This window comes from Aphelocoma coerulescens, chromosome 22 (genome assembly GCF_041296385.1).
Source record: "Aphelocoma coerulescens isolate FSJ_1873_10779 chromosome 22, UR_Acoe_1.0, whole genome shotgun sequence".
Lineage (NCBI taxonomy): Eukaryota > Metazoa > Chordata > Aves > Passeriformes > Corvidae > Aphelocoma > Aphelocoma coerulescens.
In genome coordinates, this window is record NC_091035.1 from 4866288 (window position 1) to 4883533 (window position 17246).

At 55.3% G+C, this 17246-nt stretch overlaps 2 protein-coding genes across 5 annotated transcripts; both read left to right on the plus strand.

The window, feature by feature from the left end:
• Positions 1–183: 183 nt before the first annotated feature.
• LOC138121827 (disintegrin and metalloproteinase domain-containing protein 18-like) lies at positions 184–7265 on the plus strand. The gene is given in 19 exon segments (XM_069035692.1): positions 184–366; positions 513–591; positions 729–805; positions 962–1154; positions 1350–1415; positions 1682–1753; positions 2379–2545; positions 2967–3048; positions 3219–3355; positions 3977–4154; positions 4425–4514; positions 4821–5019; positions 5442–5550; positions 5847–6030; positions 6350–6430; positions 6515–6632; positions 6712–6871; positions 7098–7240; positions 7243–7265. Coding segments are annotated over 19 exon segments (2229 nt in total). The 5' UTR covers positions 184–295.
• A 1031-nt stretch (positions 7266–8296) lies between these two features.
• On the plus strand, positions 8297–14792 carry LOC138121828 (indoleamine 2,3-dioxygenase 2-like). Of its 4 annotated transcripts, none has more exons than XM_069035693.1 (10): positions 8297–8522; positions 9019–9114; positions 9691–9810; positions 10017–10135; positions 10465–10479; positions 10899–10998; positions 11188–11305; positions 11397–11448; positions 13208–13356; positions 14009–14792. In XM_069035693.1, the coding sequence occupies exons 1-10, from the start codon at positions 8424–8426 to the stop codon at positions 14377–14379; spliced, it is 1239 nt and encodes a 412-aa protein (XP_068891794.1). In that variant the 5' UTR covers positions 8297–8423; the 3' UTR covers positions 14380–14792. The 4 variants fall into 4 exon arrangements, with proteins under 4 accessions (XP_068891794.1, XP_068891796.1, XP_068891795.1 ...); XM_069035695.1 differs by having other exon boundaries at positions 8434–8522; positions 9023–9114; XM_069035694.1 differs by having other exon boundaries at positions 8505–8587; positions 9023–9114.
• Positions 14793–17246: the final 2454 nt, after the last annotated feature.

The window sequence follows — 17246 nt, forward strand, 5'->3', positions numbered from 1 at the left end:
TGTCCCCTCTGAGTGGGCAGGTTTGGTCCCAGATCACAATCCCGCAGCAGCTGGGGACAAACACAACAGGAGCAGCAGGGCTGAAGCAGGCATGGTGCTGGGGGGGCTCTGGGGCGGTTGGGAGAAGGGAGGTCTTCAGTTGCAGAGGAGGGCTGGGAGAGTACAGATGTGGTGGCAGCTGTAACAGTGTCACCACAGCACCCCCTCTCTGCTCCCCCTTGGTGTTCGGAGCAGGTGTTGAATCATGCTGTTTCCAGTCCCCTTTTCCTAATTCTCCCCTTCTCTGCTTTTCTGTATGCACAAGGATGCAGTGTCCTACATCCTGAGGATTGAGGGGAGGCCGTACACCATCCACCTGCAGCAGCAGTGAGTTGGCCCTGACATTGCCCTCACTGACAGTAGCTGTCTTGTTCCCCTTGTTCCCTGGTGGCTGCAGGACCCGCAAGCAGCTTGAGAAGTTCTGGGTAATGGATGCTGTTTTAAGTGCTTCACTTTGGACCTTTTTCTTTTAGTGCCTTTTTATCTGATGACTTCCAGACTTACACGTCCAGCAAGCAGGGATCTTTGCACTCTGATTCTGCCCACACTGAGGTAACCTGGCCTTGCTTTGGGCTGTTTGTGCTCTGAGTGTCTCTGTCCAAGGCAGCCAGTCCAGCGGTCTGGGTGGTGGGTAAAGGGATCACCTTCCCAGCCATGGAAGGGACTCCCTGTCCTCTCTTGTGTCATAGGGAGGCTGCCACTACTGGGGGTACATTGATGGCTTCCCCAGCTCGGCAGTGACCCTCAACACCTGCTCAGGGCTCAGGTACTGTACCAGCACTGTCCCTGTGCTGCCCTCCCCGTGGGCACTTGCCAGGACTTTGCCATGGGAGGCCAGGGATAGCCCGGCCTGGAGGCAGCTGGTGCTGGGGCAGCTGTCCCAGTGCCCAGGGGTGAAGGGCCGGTGCTGGTGCCTTGGCAGGGGTTTGCTGCAGTTTGAGAACGTGAGCTATGGGATCGAGCCCCTGGGCTACTCCCCTGCATTCCAGCACATGTTGTACCGAGTGAGTGAGGAGCACGTGGCAGAGGCCCTCCTGGCCCACAGCCCCCCTGAGGCAGGGCTCGGCGGGCTGGCAGCCTGGGAGATCTTGGACAAGGCCCATGGGGATGATGAGGTGAGCGGTGCCTGTTCTCACAGTGCTGCTGCTGTCCCTGTCCTGTGAGGAGGGGTCTGACCCTGCTGGAAGCTTTGGCCAGACACTTGGACAAAAGCCTTGAAGGGACACTTCAAAGAGAAGCACAGCCAACAGCAGCAGTGAGGTGATCAGAGAATGCAGAATCTGTACTTTGGAGCCCATTTTTTCTTTCAGCCCCTCTCGGCCGCTGCACAATCTCCCAAATACCTCACAGTGTACGTGGTTTTGGACAAGGCTTTGGTAAGTCCATGCCAGCCACTTTTTCCTTGTGTTTGCCTGACTTCTGTGAGCACGGAAATGGTAACATTTCCCAGCTTTTGCACGGATTTGTTTTCCCTTTTGAAAAATTACGTGTACTGTGGATTTTGTAGGAAAGAAGGAACACGAATTTGTAGCTCGTGTCTCCATGGCTTGGTGTTGGGAATCATTTCAGTGTTCCAACATTGTCATGCTTCACCCTGGTAAGCACCTTGTCTGCCTTTGTGTCCTCTTGGGTTGTTTTTCAGTACAACTATATGGGATCAGACCCGAATGCTGCGACACAGAAGATAATCCAGGCTTTCAATTTAATCAACAACGTGAGTTCATAAGTCTGGGTTATACTGCAGTGAGATGGGGGATGACAGGGGTGTTGATGTCAGCAGTGACCACCTCTTTCTTAGCTGCTTTTAGGTTTAGGAGGATATTATGCAAAATTTCCATGTTTCATGAGAAGGTTTTTCATCTGGATGTGTTAGTCTGCCACAAAAGAACATCTTTCCCTATGTGATGGCCATGTCTCCTGCAGAGGTACAGGCAGTTTGCCTTAGGGGAGCCAAACCCCAGCGTTTTGAGGACTCCTGGGTTGCTTCCCTCTCTGTGCAGCAGATCCCTGATCTCACTGATCCAATTAACCTGCTTGCTCTCAGGTGCTTGTAACCAACTTCCAATCCTGTTCTTTACTCCACTGGTGGTCTTATGGTTCACTTGTGTAATGAGAAGTTACTCCCCAAACCCCTAACACTTGTGAAGTTATTGGACTTTGGCTCAGGCCTCTTGCTGTATCTCTTTATTCTTCAGGTGTGTTCATTATTTTTGGCTACAGGTGTCATTGAGGCACTGACAGCAGCAATTTGCTTTTCCCACGTGTTTACTGTGTGCAGAGCAGTGACTCTGCATGAAGGGAAGGTGTGAGAGCAGATGTTTCCTCTCTTATACTTTCAGATGTTTAATCCCCTTAACATCACCATTGTGCTGTCCTCCCTGGAGCTGTGGGCAGAGGGGAATAAAGTATCGACAGCAGGGGACACAGATGACCTTCTACAGCGATTTTTACAGTGGAAACAGTTGTCTCTGGAGCCACAGGTGCACAACATTGCTTCTCTCTTAGGGTAAGATAAAGGTTCATTAGTGTTAAAGGTTACATGGGAGCAATTAGTCAAACCAATGTAAGTTGAAATATAAAAGACTCCTTTGACAAATGCTTTTTTAAAAATCTGTATTTCCTAAATCCTTAATATTCTTGAAGTATTTCTTCCAAGACATTCCTCCTAGCGATGCAGCAGCTGCAATGGTGCCGTCCATCCCTTCCCACCCACCCAAGCTGAGGAGATGGGGACGGTGGCAGCCCCCAGTCCCTGCCCAGCACCAGGCACCAGCCTCCCACCACACAGATCCCACCCCAGCTCCCCATGGGGACAGCAGAACAGTCGGGGGCACCAAGGGGACTTGGGCTGTACAGACCTGAGATCCCCACTTACCCACAGCGAGAGGGTGTCCCTGGGACCACTGGTGACCATGCCTCTGTTCCAGGTACAGGGACCAAGGAGCGTTCATGAGCGCAGCGGCTCCAGGAGCGGCATGTCAGAGAGATGCTGCTGCCACAGTGGCCCTGGTATGGTCCCACCTTTCCTCTGCCTGTCTCTCACCAGCCCACATGGCTGTGAACTCAGCCATGGGCAGCAGGAACAGGGGTGATGGAAGTATGTGGAATATCTGCATCTGGAGCAGGGATCTCTGCAAGGAACGCTCCGCTCTGGCAACTCATCTCTCTCCTCCCTCTAGTACCACGGGAACGTGACGCTGGAGTCCTTCTCCGTGCTCCTGGCGCAGGTGCTGGGCCACAGCCTGGGCATGAGCTCCGAGGGCTCCCGAGGCTGCGGCTGCCCCGGGCGCGTCTGCGTCATGAGCCCTGAGGCGCTGTGAGTTTGCTGTTCCTGCCCGTGGGGCTGCAGGAGCTGGGGCAAATGAGGTGGGAGACAGGGATGGTTGTTGCATGGTGTCCTTTTGTCAGAGGTGTCTTCTGCAAATGTCATTCCATTGCAAAAAGCACAACAAATTAGAATCACAGACTCATGGAATCGCTTAGGTTGGAAAAGGCCTCCAAGACCATCGAGTCCAACCTCTGACCAATCACCACCTTGTCAACTACACCAGAGCACTGAGTGCCATGTCAGTCATTTCTTGAACACCTCCAGGGATGGGGACTCCACCACCTCCCTGGGCAGCAATTCCAATGCCTGACCACTATTTCAGTGAAGAAATACCTGCTTTTATTCCTTTAAGAAGAAAAAAAGAATTGATTAAATAGCAATTTAGTGCTTAATTTGGCAAAAGAGACCTTTGCTCTCTAAAATGAAGGTACTTCAGAATGTTTTTCAATCTCTGTTAATAATGAGCTGTAGATCAGGCGAATTAATAGACCCCTGGGGCCATCATACCCTGTGCCAGTGTCTGGGCGAGCCCTTGACTTGCGCAGAGCTTTGGAGAGAGTGAGGGGCAGTGAATGTGTAACATGTGCGCTGATAACTGCTTTATTTCAGCCGTTTCAGTGGAGCAAAAGCCTTTAGTAACTGCAGCATCAGGGACTTTGAGACCTTCCTGAAGCAGGGCAGAGGCGCGTGCCTTTTCGACAGACCCCGCCTGTCCCGCCGGAGCGGGGCCGTGTGCGGCAACGGCGTGGTGGAGCCGGGCGAGCAGTGCGACTGCGGCACAGCCCAGGTGGGGGCCGTGGGAGTCATGGCTGAACCCCTGCATCCGTGCTGTGAGCGCGTGTGGAGTAACAAACCTTTGAGATCGGGAGCCCCACTGCAGCGGGGAGCAGCCCAGGAAGGCTTGTGTTGGGTTTGAGATTGTTTCTGCGTGGCACCGATCTGGTGGCTGCTTTGCCCATTTGTTTTGCTGGATATTGCCCAAGTAATATGGGGAGAAGGAGGAGAACCTTGGGGGTACAAAAAAGTAAAATAACATGGGTTTGCCATGTGTCCCCAGCAATGCCTGAAGGACAAGTGCTGCACTAGAACATGTACATTTAAGCCGAAAGCAAAATGTTCCTCTGGATTGTGTTGTAAAAGTTGTCAGGTAAGGTACATTTTTATAATTATCACAAAATCATTCTTTATTTTTGGAGAAATAATATATTCCCATGCTGAGGGATAGAGCCAAGCTTCCTGCTGTGCAATGGGAAAGGTTCCTGGAGTTGGGCTTCCCAGTTCAGCTCTTGGAAACTCCTGTGGGGGAATATTACTGGGAGACTGTCCTGGGCAGTGTCCCACAGGTGTGGTCACCTGAGTGCCTCAAAGGGGACCCTGAGGCCATCATCAGGAGGGGTTGTGTGGGCTCAGGCTGGCAGGCGTGGGAGGCTGCAGAGCTCTTCCTCCTCTCCAGTTCAAGAGGAGGAACTCGCTGTGCCGCCCGGCCGCCGATTTCCAGTGTGACCTGCCCGAGTTCTGCAGCGGCTCCTCCGCCTCCTGCCCCCCTGACCTGTACGTGCAGGATGGGCACGACTGTGGGCGTGGCACTGGCTACTGCTACCAGGGACGCTGCCAGTCCTTAGACCTGCAGTGCAAGCAGCTCTACGGGAGAGGTAACAGGCTGTGCTGGTGGCACTGGCACTGCCCAGGGGCAGGGGTGGCTGCAGCATCGTGATGCTCAGTTTGTACCTGTACTCTTCAATGCACCAATCTCGGGTGAGAGTGGGGCACCTGGAGGGAAGGCACAGCTTTAGAAAAGCATTTCAAGCTCTGTTTTGGCTCTGGTTAACAGGGTCCCCCAGTGCTTCACAGATAACAATGTAAAGAACAGAAAGCAAATTATTTTCTGTGGGCAAACTCAGAGAACTTCCCCATTTGCTACTCCCCTGGTGATTTCTGAGGTTCGGGACTGCTGGGGGTTTGGGCAGGGATAGGTATGTTTTCTCTAAATCACAGAAAATGAAGTTATTAGATACAATAATATGTTCCTTTGTGTTCCTTTTAACTGTAACAAATATCATTGCTAAACTTGTAGATTCAAAGAATGCTCCTGTGGTCTGTTATGAGGAGATTAACAGCCAGCGGGACAGGTTTGGGCACTGCGGGTTCAAGAACAGACACGGGTACCGGCCCTGTGCTTGGAGGTATGCTGGGCAGGGGGCACTGGCTCTGCTAAAATGCATGTTTAATTGGGATTGGACAGTCAAGAGAAGTGTCAAGACTCCAGTTTATGGTGAGATTTGTGAAGCAATAAATAGCTCTGTGTGTGTTCTCCTCATTATGGTGTCTCTCCTTGTGTCACAGACCCTTCCTTGGACTTCCCAGTCCTGCTGATGTTTTCTCTCCAGACTGTGCTGTTTAATGTTTCAGTGTTCATCAGGCAGTATCTGTGTGTGTCTGTGTGTGTTTGATACACATCCTGTGCAAATTGGCTTTCCAGGGATCTCAGGTGTGGGAAGTTAATCTGCACGTACCCATCCCAGCAACCCTTCCCATCGGCTGCTGCCGCTGTGATTTACGCCCGAGTGCGGCATCATTTGTGTGTGTCTCTGAGCTACCTGAATGTATCGGCACCGCTGGATCAGCTTCTGGTTCCTCCAGGGACAAAGTGTGGCTCTGGAAGGGTAAGGAAATATTTTGTAATCATCTGAAATGACAAATATAAACTGTAGATATTGACACAATTGTAGAAACACTTGTTCCTGGCAGCAGTATGCTTGATATTTAAAAACAATGTAAAAACATGCAAACGTTGCATTAAAGGTTTGGTGGGGTGTGAGCACCAAACATGACCTGGCCCCAGGGCAGAACTGTGGCTTCTTTGTCTTTTTGGTTTTTTTTTTAAATAGTGTGTTTTCCTTCCCCTTTGGGCCACAGCCTGAGGTGCTGAGCACTGTATGGGTGAGGCAGTGCTGGGCTGGAGCTGCCATGGTTTTTTCCCAGGTGTGTATAAACAACACATGTCACCCACACTCGGTGCTGGGGTATAGCTGTGACAGCGAAGCAAAGTGCCACGGCCATGGCGTGAGTCCCACGGGGTGCTGGGGCTGGGGGGGCAGACTGTATGTGTTCCCTGCACACCCATGCCCCCTCCCCTGGGCCTTCCAGGTGTGCAACAATAAGGGCAATTGCCACTGCCACCCGGGCTGGCAGCCTCCTGACTGCCAGAGGAAGGGGTCCCGCCTGGGGGGGAGCACGGACAGCGGCCTCCAGCTGACAGAGGGAGGTGAGCGTGGGCAGCCGGGACGGGACGGCGTGGGCAGGGCTGGCAGTGCCCTGTGCCCAGCTGGGCTCTCTCCTGCCAGGCCTGTCCCTGCAGCGAGCACTGGAGTATGGGGAGATGGCCTGGCTGGTGCTGGGCTCCAGCCTCGTTCTGCTCGTCCTCACCGTGGCCCTCGGTCTCGGCCTGTGGCGGCAGCAGGTGCTGGGCCAGTGCCGTGGGCAGCAGCCACCGGGCACGGAGGGGTGAGTGGGGCCCTGCCTGCTGCAGGATCCTTGGGGGGATGGAGGCTGTGGGAGAGCACCGCAGTATCCCCCAAGAGGGCTGAGGGGATCCCTGGAGAGAGGAGGGAAGGGGATGAGGTGATTCCCTTGGGGACATGAGGACATTCCCCAGGGCTGAGGTGACCTCAGGCTGAGGCTCTCCCTGAGTCAAGTCAGGGCTGAGGCACCATTGTAGGTCCCCCCACAGCACCAGCTGGGACAGGGAGCTGGAGCCAGACCTGGAGCTAAATCTGGAGCCAGACCCAGAGCTAGCCCCAGAGCTGCAGACAGACCTAGAGCTCGAGCCAGACCTGGAGCTGAAGACAGGCACGGACCCAACACCGGAGCCAGCGCTGGGCAGCACCATGGGCACTAAATAAAGGTGTTGGGCAAAGCTGATGTCATGGCCAGTGCCCCGTGGTTTTATGCTTACACCGTTTGTGTTTTTTGCAGAGTTAACCTTGCTCTCGGGGCTGAGGGGCCACAGCTGCTGAGATCATCCCCTTTTCTCTGTGGGCACATGGTGGTGGTTGGGATTTGCCCATCTGTGAGGGCTGTGAAGCTGCCTGATGCTGGGGACTGTCCAGCAGGGACAGGTTAGGTGCCATGGCTGCCTCTGAAGTGGACCTCTCCTGCATGACTGTGGATGTGTGGGGCTCATGGCCCCCCTCCTCAGCAGAGCTGGGGACCAGGGAAGGCCACTGGCTGATGTGGTGGATGCGGTGCTGACTGTGAGGGTGTCACCTCTGTTTTGTGTGTGAACAGTCTGTTTCCTGCAGTGCCCTTGGACCTGCACCCCCCAGAGATGTCAATCCTGCTGTCTGTACCCCTGGCCCTTCCCTTCCCTTGCACTCACAAGTACCTCCAGCCCTGGCCCCTGTCTGCACAGGCAGCACTCACAGGGCAGATTTCCCCCCAGAAAGCTGCTGTTTGGGAAGGCCCTGCTCAGAGCATCCTGCTGAACCCCCCTCAGGTGGTGGGACCCCACTGGCAGTGACCCCCAGCACCATGGGGAAAACAGCAGCATCTGCTGTGTTTCGTGCATCTCTGGCCAGGTGGCAGCATGAGCTTCCCAGCATCGACCAGCCTAGGCTAAGGGTTGGCTCCTGCCTGTCACCATTAGGTCAGCAGCCCACTGCACACAGGTTTGACATTGCTGGGATCGTGGGGATCCCCAGCTGCAGAAGCAGTGCCCCTGAGCTGCTGCCTCAGGCCACCTCCCATCCCACGGGAGCCTCAGGGTGGTCCTGGGGGCAGCCAGCTCACAGCCCCTGCTTCCCCTGAGACAGGTCCCCCAAGGCTTTCCCATGGCCAGATGCCCACAGGGACAGAGTTTAATGTTTGCTCCACGACAAAGCCTTATCAGCAACCTTTACCCGTGTTTGCTCAGGCCCTCTGGCCATTGGGCAGCCAGGCCCGACTCCCCCCAGGACAAGGTGCGCTCCTGCGCCGGCGCTCGCAGTGCTGGCTCAGCGCATACTGGCAGCGGTGGCCAGGCCAGAGCACATCCTGACACCACAGCCAGTGTCCAGCAATGGAGGCCAGCGATGACACGGAGGAGCCCCCACTGCTTCTGGCACTGACCAGGTTTCAGGTCTCTGAGGAGTTTGGTTTCCTGCTTCCCGATCCTCTGGTAGGAGCTGGCTGTGCCTCCCCATCTGCATGCCACAGGAGGCAGACAGGAAAATAGAGGGGCTGGTGAGCAGTTTTCTGGGGGAGCTTTGATGTAGCATTTTGCTATAACACTTTACAATGAGCAGTGAGGAAGACAGGTGCTATTTTGGCACCCAAGGCAGTTTCATAGGACAAACTCCTGCCCTTTAAATGGATGCAAGCAGCACAGAGGAGAGGTGAAGGAGCTCTGCCATTTACACACTGGCCTTGGCTCTACAGGATTTTGGGGAACACCAGAAGAGGAGGTCTGGGCTGTTTATTACTGGCCTGGCTCCACAGTGGGAGTGCGTGGGGACAGACAGATCGTGTTCACCATCCATTAATTTGTGACCACCCAGGCTCATCTTACAGGAGAGGGAACCGGACACGAGCTGTCAGCAGTGGTGTGTGAGGCTGGGTGGGTGCTGGGAGCCCGGGGAACATTCACAGCCCTCCCTCTGCCTCTCTCCACCAAGACAGAGCTGCCGGCATCCTACGGCCCCTGGATGGACATCGCTCATGAACTGCCCCAGCTGATCATGAGCCATCAGCTCCGCTCACGCGTTCACCAGGTATGGTGTTCTCCTTCCTGCCTCTGGAGCTCTCTCAAACCTTGGTCTGACACAGCAGCGTCTGTAAAACATGTGGAAAAGCAGCCTGGCAGCACAGATGCGTGCTGAGCCATGGCTGACACCAGGCGCCAGCAAAGTCTTAACATCGGCACAGAAATAACTCTCGCATCAGATCCAAGCGCTCAGCAGCCAGCAAGAGCTGGAGCAGGGTCCCTCTAGGTGTCACAAGAACCATGTCTCATCCCAGCCATGCTCCCTGCCAAAGGAGCACAGATGCTCTATGAGCTTATGGCCAGGCTCGACCCTTCTGGCACACAGGGATCAGCTGCTCCCATGGGCATGCCAGCACCAGGGAGAGGGACTCCTTTTTGAGGAAAATCCCACGGATTACTGTCCCTGCTCACAAACTAGCAACAGTTCAGCAGGAGCAAATCCTGCAGAGTGGGTGGGAAGGGAGGCTCAAAGGCAGGGGAGAAGCACTAGGAGGGTTCTCCCTGGCTGGCAGGGCAGCCCCTCCACCACAGGGGCCTTGGCATTGCTGGCTCTGCTCCTTGCTCCCAAGGGTTTCCCTGGCAGATGCCGCAGCTGAGCACCCAGCACCTCCGAGGACGTGAGGAGCTGCACTTGGCACACCTGGTGCTCAGCTGCATCACCATGGGCTACGTCTGGCAGGAGGGCGAGGAGGGCACCGTGCAGGTAAAGGCAAGGTAGAGGAGGTTCACCTGCTCCTTGGGGTCTGGGAGCTGATGCTGCTCCCTTAGAACTTATCCCATGGGAGCAAAGCCCCTTCCCTGCGGCTGTGGCAGGAGCGTGTCCCCTCCTGCCTGGCTGCTGCCTGCAGACAGGCACCTTTCAGCAGCCCGACAACATCCCCATCTTCCCCTGTGCTTTGTGCCACTCAGGTCCTGCCCCGAAATCTCGCCGTCCCCTACTGGGAGGTCTCACAGGCCCTGGGCCTCCCGCCCATCCTCAGCCACGCAGACTTTGTGTTGGCCAACTGGAGGAGGAAGGACCCCAACGGGTAAACAGGCAAATGGCAGTGGATGAAGCGCGGTTCTTCCTGCGGCTGGGCAGCAGTGATGAGCAGGGGTTGGGGACAGACTGTTGCCAAACTGCTCCTGTTCTGCCAAAACCCTTTGAATCCCACCTTTGCTGGGGTCGGCCTCATGGGTGTGGACACAGGAACTCTGTGGGAATATGGGTATCTCTGGGAGCAGGCCCTGGGGACAGCTCCTCTATTCCCTGCAGAGCACGGCCCGTCACTAGAACCATGTATAATCTCTCTCTCCCACTCCCTCTCTCTCCCCTCTTTTCTTGTGCATTTGTTGGCCATGACTGAAATGCCTTCAGGCCTCTGGAAATCGAGTAAGTAGTTAATGCTCATTTATTTTCTAATGGTGTTGGTTTTGTTTGGATTGACTCAGCTCTCCAGCACTGCTTGGGCTGAACCTGTTTTGATGTGTGCACACAAGAACAGTGTTTGTCACCAAAGTGCCACTGCCACGACAGCACAGGGACCGTGGCAGAGCCGCTGGCTGCTCTGGTTGCACAGATCCAGTGGCCATGGGCCATGGGGAGGGCACAGTGAGGATGGCAGGTCCCCCTAAACCAGAGCAGTCCTGCTACCCTTTTCACTGTCTGTCAGCCCTCTCTACATAGGGTGCAGATATGAGGCTCTGGAGTCTGGGACAGTTTTGTTCCCAGGGCTCAGTGGGTCCCACAGTGTGTAGGGAAATCCTGAGCCACCACCCCCCCTAATCCCTCTCGTCGGCCCCTTTGTGCAGGAACCTGGACACCATCATCACACTGCCTGGGGGAGAGAGCCTGCGGGGCTTCATCCTTGTCACCCTGCTTGTTGAGAAGGCAGCTGTGCCTGGCATTAAGGTGGGTACTGCTCTGTCCCAGGGCTCTTTGCTTACCTGTAAAGTGCCAGAGGTGCACCCACAAGGTGTTCCTGCCCCTGAACCTGGACTGGGGAAGGGGCAGAGCTGGCATGGCTGGCTGAAAATGTCCAGAGCCACTGGACTTCCTACCCCTTTGTCACTTGGTGCTCTCCCTCCCCTCTTCTCACAGGCAATCATCGGCACCCTTCGTGCCATCCGGCAGTGTGATGAGGAGACCCTGCACAGAGCCCTGCAGGAGCTGGCAGGGGCCATCGAGGCCATGAGTGAGGCGCTGAGGCGGATGCACGGTGAGAACAGCTGGTGCCTGCGCGTGCTGCAGCTCATCACACATGCTGGTGTAACCGCCCACCACCTCTGATCTGATTGACTTCCTCCTAGACTATGTGGATCCAGAAGTATTCTACACTGTGATCCGGATCTTCCTCTCTGGGTAAGTGCTGCCTGTTTCCCTCCAGAGCCACTGTGCTGGCAGCTCCCAGGGCTGGGGGGAGCTGAGAATGTGCAGGGAGGGGCAGATGGGATATGGGGTCCCCCAGGGCAGGGAAGGGACCAGCATTGTGTCTGGCAGTGATGCTCCCAAGAGCATCATGATCCTGTCCCTCAGGAATTCCTAGGCACTGGATCAGTTGGGCATGGACTGTGGCCAAGGGCTGGGGTCTGCCTCCCTCCAGCTTCTCTCCATCCCACACTTCAGCTCAACCCTGACGGCCCCAACAGCCAGAATTGTGCACAAATGAATCATTCTTGCTCTTGGCCAAACAGTTTTGACAGGAGAAGAGGAATTTCTCTTTACTTCCATACTGTGTACACAAAGCTGCAAAGCTGAGCAGGAGCTCTTCCCACTGCGTGTTAAGGAAACATCCATAACAAGCCTCTTGCTGCTGCTCTGTTACTATTCTGTCAGTTGAAAAAAAACAAAATCTGCCCCCCCCCGCCAAATACTGAAAATGCCATTTTGGCAAGGCAGAACCACGGCCCCAAGAGCCCAGCACGGCGTGTTTGCCATCCCTCAGCATCCCTGTGGGGCTGCAGTGTCTGCAGACGCTCAGTCCCAGGCCTCTCAGGGGGGATTCTATTTTTATTTCTCTCCATCATATCTCAGCATTCCCGAGTAAAAGGCTCCATGCATCATGATTAGGTTTCTCTCCTTTTTTATCCAAGCTGACCTTGTCTGGATGGTCATCAGCCTGGGAAAACATGCCTTTTAAATTCCCTTCTGCTTATAAGAACTTCCCACTAGTAGCGGTTACTATAAATACGATCCTGGGAGAACTAAAAATATTCTGGTATTTGATAATGAATCTATTTTCTCTGCAGTTTGTGTAAAATCTGTTCCTGTAGCCCAACAGACACTGCAGCCAGCACTGAAAGCCTCAAAGAATGGTGCATTCTGCTAAAGGTCAACAGATATTTTTGTGCCAGGCACTTTATCTCCCTGAAATCGTAACTTCTGTCTCCATTTGGGTGCGAGTGCTTCTCCATTTTGGCACAAGGGGGGCTGACAGGGTCTGAGTTCAGGGTGTGTGTGGGAGGCACCAGCAGTGCTGACTCCCGACCTGCCCAGGACCAGCGGCTTCAGAGGGAGGAAACCCCATCCCTGCCTTGTTACCTGCAGAGATAAATAGGGGCAGGCGGGCCTGGCCTCTGTTTATCTTTTAAATGCCTTCAAAGACATCACCTTGAGTAACAAGAAAAAAGGAAAATCCAAACCTCAGGGGCTCAGAGGAGTGTTTGGGTGACTACCTGCTTCTTCAAATGGCCGCTGGTGTTCAAGGAATTGATGTATAGTGCCACTATTGCCCAGACAAGTGCCCCCTCCCCTCTCACACACCTCTGCTTGCAGAAACCTTACTGAACTGGAGCAGGAGGTGCAGCCAGGCAGGGCAATGTGTCCCAGCACCATGCCACAGGGTGCTCACCAGGGCATGGAGATCCCAGAGAACACTCTTCTGGCAAAGGAAAATTAAGGATTTCACCTTACACCCATGGCCTCATCGTGTGCCTTGGCACAGTATTTGATTTCCAAGTCTATCTCCTGTGTGAGGAGGGCTGACATGGCTGAGTTGGAGGAGGAGATCCATGAGCTGGACCAGGAAAGTTTTGCTCAGTCTTGCCAGCCCAGGGTCCCTTCTGACAGGCCCTTGTCCCCAGCCCATGGCCGCTGCCTGACTGCCGTGTCTCCCGCTCAGCTGGAAGGACAACCCTGCCATGCCGCACGGGCTCATCTATGAGGGGGTGTCCCAGGAGCCCATGGCATACTCGGGAGGCAGCGCGGCGCAGAGCACGGTCCTGCACGCCTTCGATGAGCTCCTGGGCATCTGCCACCGTGAGGACAGTGGTGAGCCACGAGCTTTTCCTTTTCCAAAGCATATAAGGGGCGGGAGAAGAGATGAGCCAGAGCAATTCACACGACTGTGCCAGCTCTGTCAGGTAGGAGGACATGAGCCCGTCTCATCCTTGCGGAATCTGGCTGGGACCAGGCTCTGCCCAGTTCCAGGGAGAAAGGTTATAAATGTGGCTCTGGCAGGTGCTTCCTCAACATGGTAAATTCACAAAAGAGCCCACCTGGCTTCTTGCATGTCAGCTTTTTGCTGAGGTTCTCTATGGGCCCAGAGATGAGTGAGTAGAGCGTGCAGGCATCCTGCCAGTGATTTACCTCATCCATTCATAGAGCTCCACATTAGTCCAGCCCACAACACAAATATTTACCAGAAATTAGCAAAACCACTTTACCAGCAAAAAAACCCCAAACCAAAGGGCTAGGAGGAGAGCTAAACCCTGCCCTTTAGGACTAGCACCAGCCCTAATGGAGCACTGACCTAATATGGGTTTTCTTTCTCACTCAGTTGGAGGCAGAGCAGAGGAGGCTGTGCAGGCTGTCAGTGGTCCCTGCACACTGTGCCAGCTCCCGGCCAGCTTCTCTCTTAGAGGGTCAGGGTCTTTAATCCATTTACCCACAACTTATTCCTTCCTTTGCTGGTGTCTTGCAGCTGCCTTCCTGCACAGGATGAGGGACTACATGCCCCCACCCCACAGAGCCTTTGTGGAGGAGATCCAGCGGGCCGTGTCGCTGAAGCAGCACGTGCTCTCCTCGGGGGACTCGCGGCTCCGCGCCGCGTTCAATCGCTGCGTGTCTGCACTGACAGACTTCAGGTCCTACCACATCACCATCGTCACCAAGTACATCACCATTGCGGCGGCCAAAGCCAAGGCCGGCCGGGCAGAGCCCAGTTCCAGGGCTGGCCCCTCTGGGGGAAACCCCCCTTCTGCCCTGGAGGCCAAAGGAACTGGTGGGTCCCACATCTTCAGCTTCCTGAAGAGCATCAGGAACACCACCAGGGAGGGGATGATAAGTGCCTGACCTACCCTGAGGGTTGCCCAAAGTGCGTGCGGGAGGCCAAGGGGCTTCGGTGTCTGTCTGCCATTCACAAGCCAAGATGCAAAACCTCCCCTCAGCAGCAGCCTTCCCACCTGTGCACGTCTGGGACGGGAGGAGCACGTTCGGTGCTGTTGAGAAAGAACAGTGCTGCTGCTGCTGCTGCTGCTGCTGCTGCCTCCCCCCAGAAGGCACACAGCGAGCTCAGCGTCCTCCCCTGGCACCGGGACGGGCGCACGGTCCTCCCCTGGCACCGACGTCAGCACCTCACCCCCGGCCCCAGGGACCAGCCGTGTCCCTCCAAGCCCCCCTTCTTCCCCGCTCCGCCCCGGGCGTGGGGGCTGCAGCTCGGATAGACACGGGTGGGTTGCACGGGCGAATAAAGCAGCGATTCCCGATCCAGCCGCGAGGCCGGGCCCTGTGTCCATCCCGACCTCCTCGCGGCGCTGCTCCAGCAGCAGGTGGCGGCAGAAAGCCGCGCTGGGCTGCGGCCGAGCCGCTCCCGGCGCCGGAGAGCAGAGGGGCCAGCAGGGATGGGGATGGTGGACACCAGCGGCGATTGGGGGGTGAAGGGGGTGCAAGGGACAGCGAAGGGCAAGTGACCCGCTGTGACCCCCAGCCTCTGACACCCGGACACGGCTCCTCTCCCTCCACACCTGCAAAGGGACCACGATTGCTCCACAGGGAAAGTCCAACAACCGCCAACTCTCCCGTCATGGGGGTGACGCTGAAGCCACTCAAACCCAGCCGCGAGAGGAGTGTGGATGAGAGAAGGGAGCCAGGCTGTGGGATAAATGCGGGGTGTCCAGGAAGCTGGTATTCACGGGAAGAGGCTGTACCGGGGCACAGGGGTTCCTCTCCGTGGCCAGCTCCATTGCCCCTCCTGGTTCATTAAGGGCTCGGGATGTCACAGGGGAGAAGCTGCAACTCTGGGGGTCACACGGGCTTCACTTTAAGTCTCAGTGATAATCCTGTGCTGTAGTAGGGGACATGGGAACCCATGGCTTCCTCAAGGGGCCGGCATGGGAAAAATGCTTCTGACAACCCATGATCCTCACTCGGTACCGGCAGCAGAAGAACACGCAGCCTGGTGCCAGGGTCAGCCCGGTCTAGAGGCTCCTCTGATACAGACCCGCTGCAGGTGAAGCGAGGCCTGCGAGCAGTCCCTGTGCTGGCCGTGGCTGCTCCCGGGTGTCGCTGCCTGGCCCAAGGCTGCAGCACGGGCTCACCTCGCACTACTGAGCTGGGCTGAGTGGGCAGAGCCTTGCTCCAAGAGCGGTGCTAAAGCTTTTTTTATAATGGCAGGTGCTCACAATGCCCTTTTCTAGCAAGTCAGCACGCCCAGATTCCTTGGAATTTGGATCTTTAGGGAAATCAGGCCATATGGCTCTGTTTTGCCTCCCCAGGTTTTGCTGGCGCAGCCACCAGAGGCAGGATTCACACCCAATCAGTGTCTTGGTGCAAAAATAGCCCTGGCAGTGCCCCTTCTGCACTACTAGAAGAGAGTCAAGGTCCTTTGAAATGAGATGTCGTTCCCATAAGGGCAGAAGGAAGCTCAGCACACTGTAGCTTGAATTATTAAACTCTTGCTAAATTGTATTTTGTGCTCTTTTTTTGAATGCAGGCCTAAAACTGAGGCTTCAGAGATGACTTCAGTAAACAACCCACGGGAACATGTCAGCACCTTTAAATCTTTGCCTGGCAGCGCTCCTTCCACTTGATCTTCATTTCTGAATAGCTGCTGCATATTTCATGTAGGAGATATTTCATCCTGATGATTGTCTTGGTCTATTACATTTCAGACCATTTCAGGAAAACAGCAAACTTGGACCAGGGGAAAATTCACTCCATCTAAATGAGAAACGCAGCCAGGACCGGAGGGAGCTGGGGCAGGCTGGCCCTGCAGGGGACGGGGCTCCACACATGCTGCAAATGCCCAAACCCCGCTGGGCAGCAGTGATACCGGTGCCAGGAAGGGCAACAGGACCCCCAGGTGGGTTTTCTTCCTTCTGCAAACTCCCTTCCCTGCACATGCTGCCCCTGCCCCACGCCACTGGGGTCAGGAGCAGGTCCTTAGGAGCAAGGAGGATGGATTTGTGTCACCTCAGAAAAGAAAAGGGGAGATGGGAAATCAGGGAGGTGTTGGAGGGCTCTGGAGAGCCAAGGGGTTTCCCTGCACTGGAGGGCACACTCACCTTCTGGTGAATGAGGAAGGTGCCTCAGAAACTGCAGAGCAGGAGTCAGCCCTGGCGGTCCCAGGCCAGCAAACTACAGAACACAGGCTCCTCATGCCTGAGTTCACTCTACCAAGTGCTCTGTCACAGCCAGCTCACAATCAGTCAGTTGCAGCTCCTTTGGAACTGAATTCCATAAGGATCCTGCCACTCTGGAAGTACCCAGGTAGTGAGCCACAGTAAGGCACAGGCCTTTCCTGTGTGCTTTCCTAGCAGGCTGGGACAGCTGCTCCAAGAGAGCTTTGATTTCTCTCAGTTTTCAAACTGCTGCTGTCTAACACTGATCACAAGACACAGACATCTAAGGTCTCAGGTGCATTCTGACTGGAAGCACGTGGCACTTAAATAATTTATGCCTGTGCCTAAAGATGGCACAATGTGTTTCAGGATAACCATGTGCTTGGCATCCATGCTGCATCCCACCAGTGGGAACCGTGCTGCCACAGGCTGCCAACCTGAGGCCCCACTCTGTCCTGAAGGGTTTCTTTTGGCAGGCACTGGGGGAGCCCAGAATGTGTGGAATGAGTCCAGCCACAGCTACCCATCACCTCTCCTGAGCAGCAATGTCCAGGCTCTGCTGTTCTCTCAGTCAGACCCAACCTGAGCACAGGGGACACC

Excerpts from the sequence above, each read along its gene's own strand:
- LOC138121828 (XM_069035693.1), top strand. The coding sequence starts at position 8,424 with ATGGAGGCCAGCGATGACACGGAGGAGCCCCCACTGCTTCTGGCACTG. Across the intron at positions 8,523-9,018 it reads TCCTGCTTCCCGATCCTCTG|ACAGAGCTGCCGGCATCCTA; the intron begins GTAGGAGCTGGC and ends CTCTCCACCAAG. Across the intron at positions 13,357-14,008 it reads CTGCCACCGTGAGGACAGTG|CTGCCTTCCTGCACAGGATG; the intron begins GTGAGCCACGAG and ends GGTGTCTTGCAG.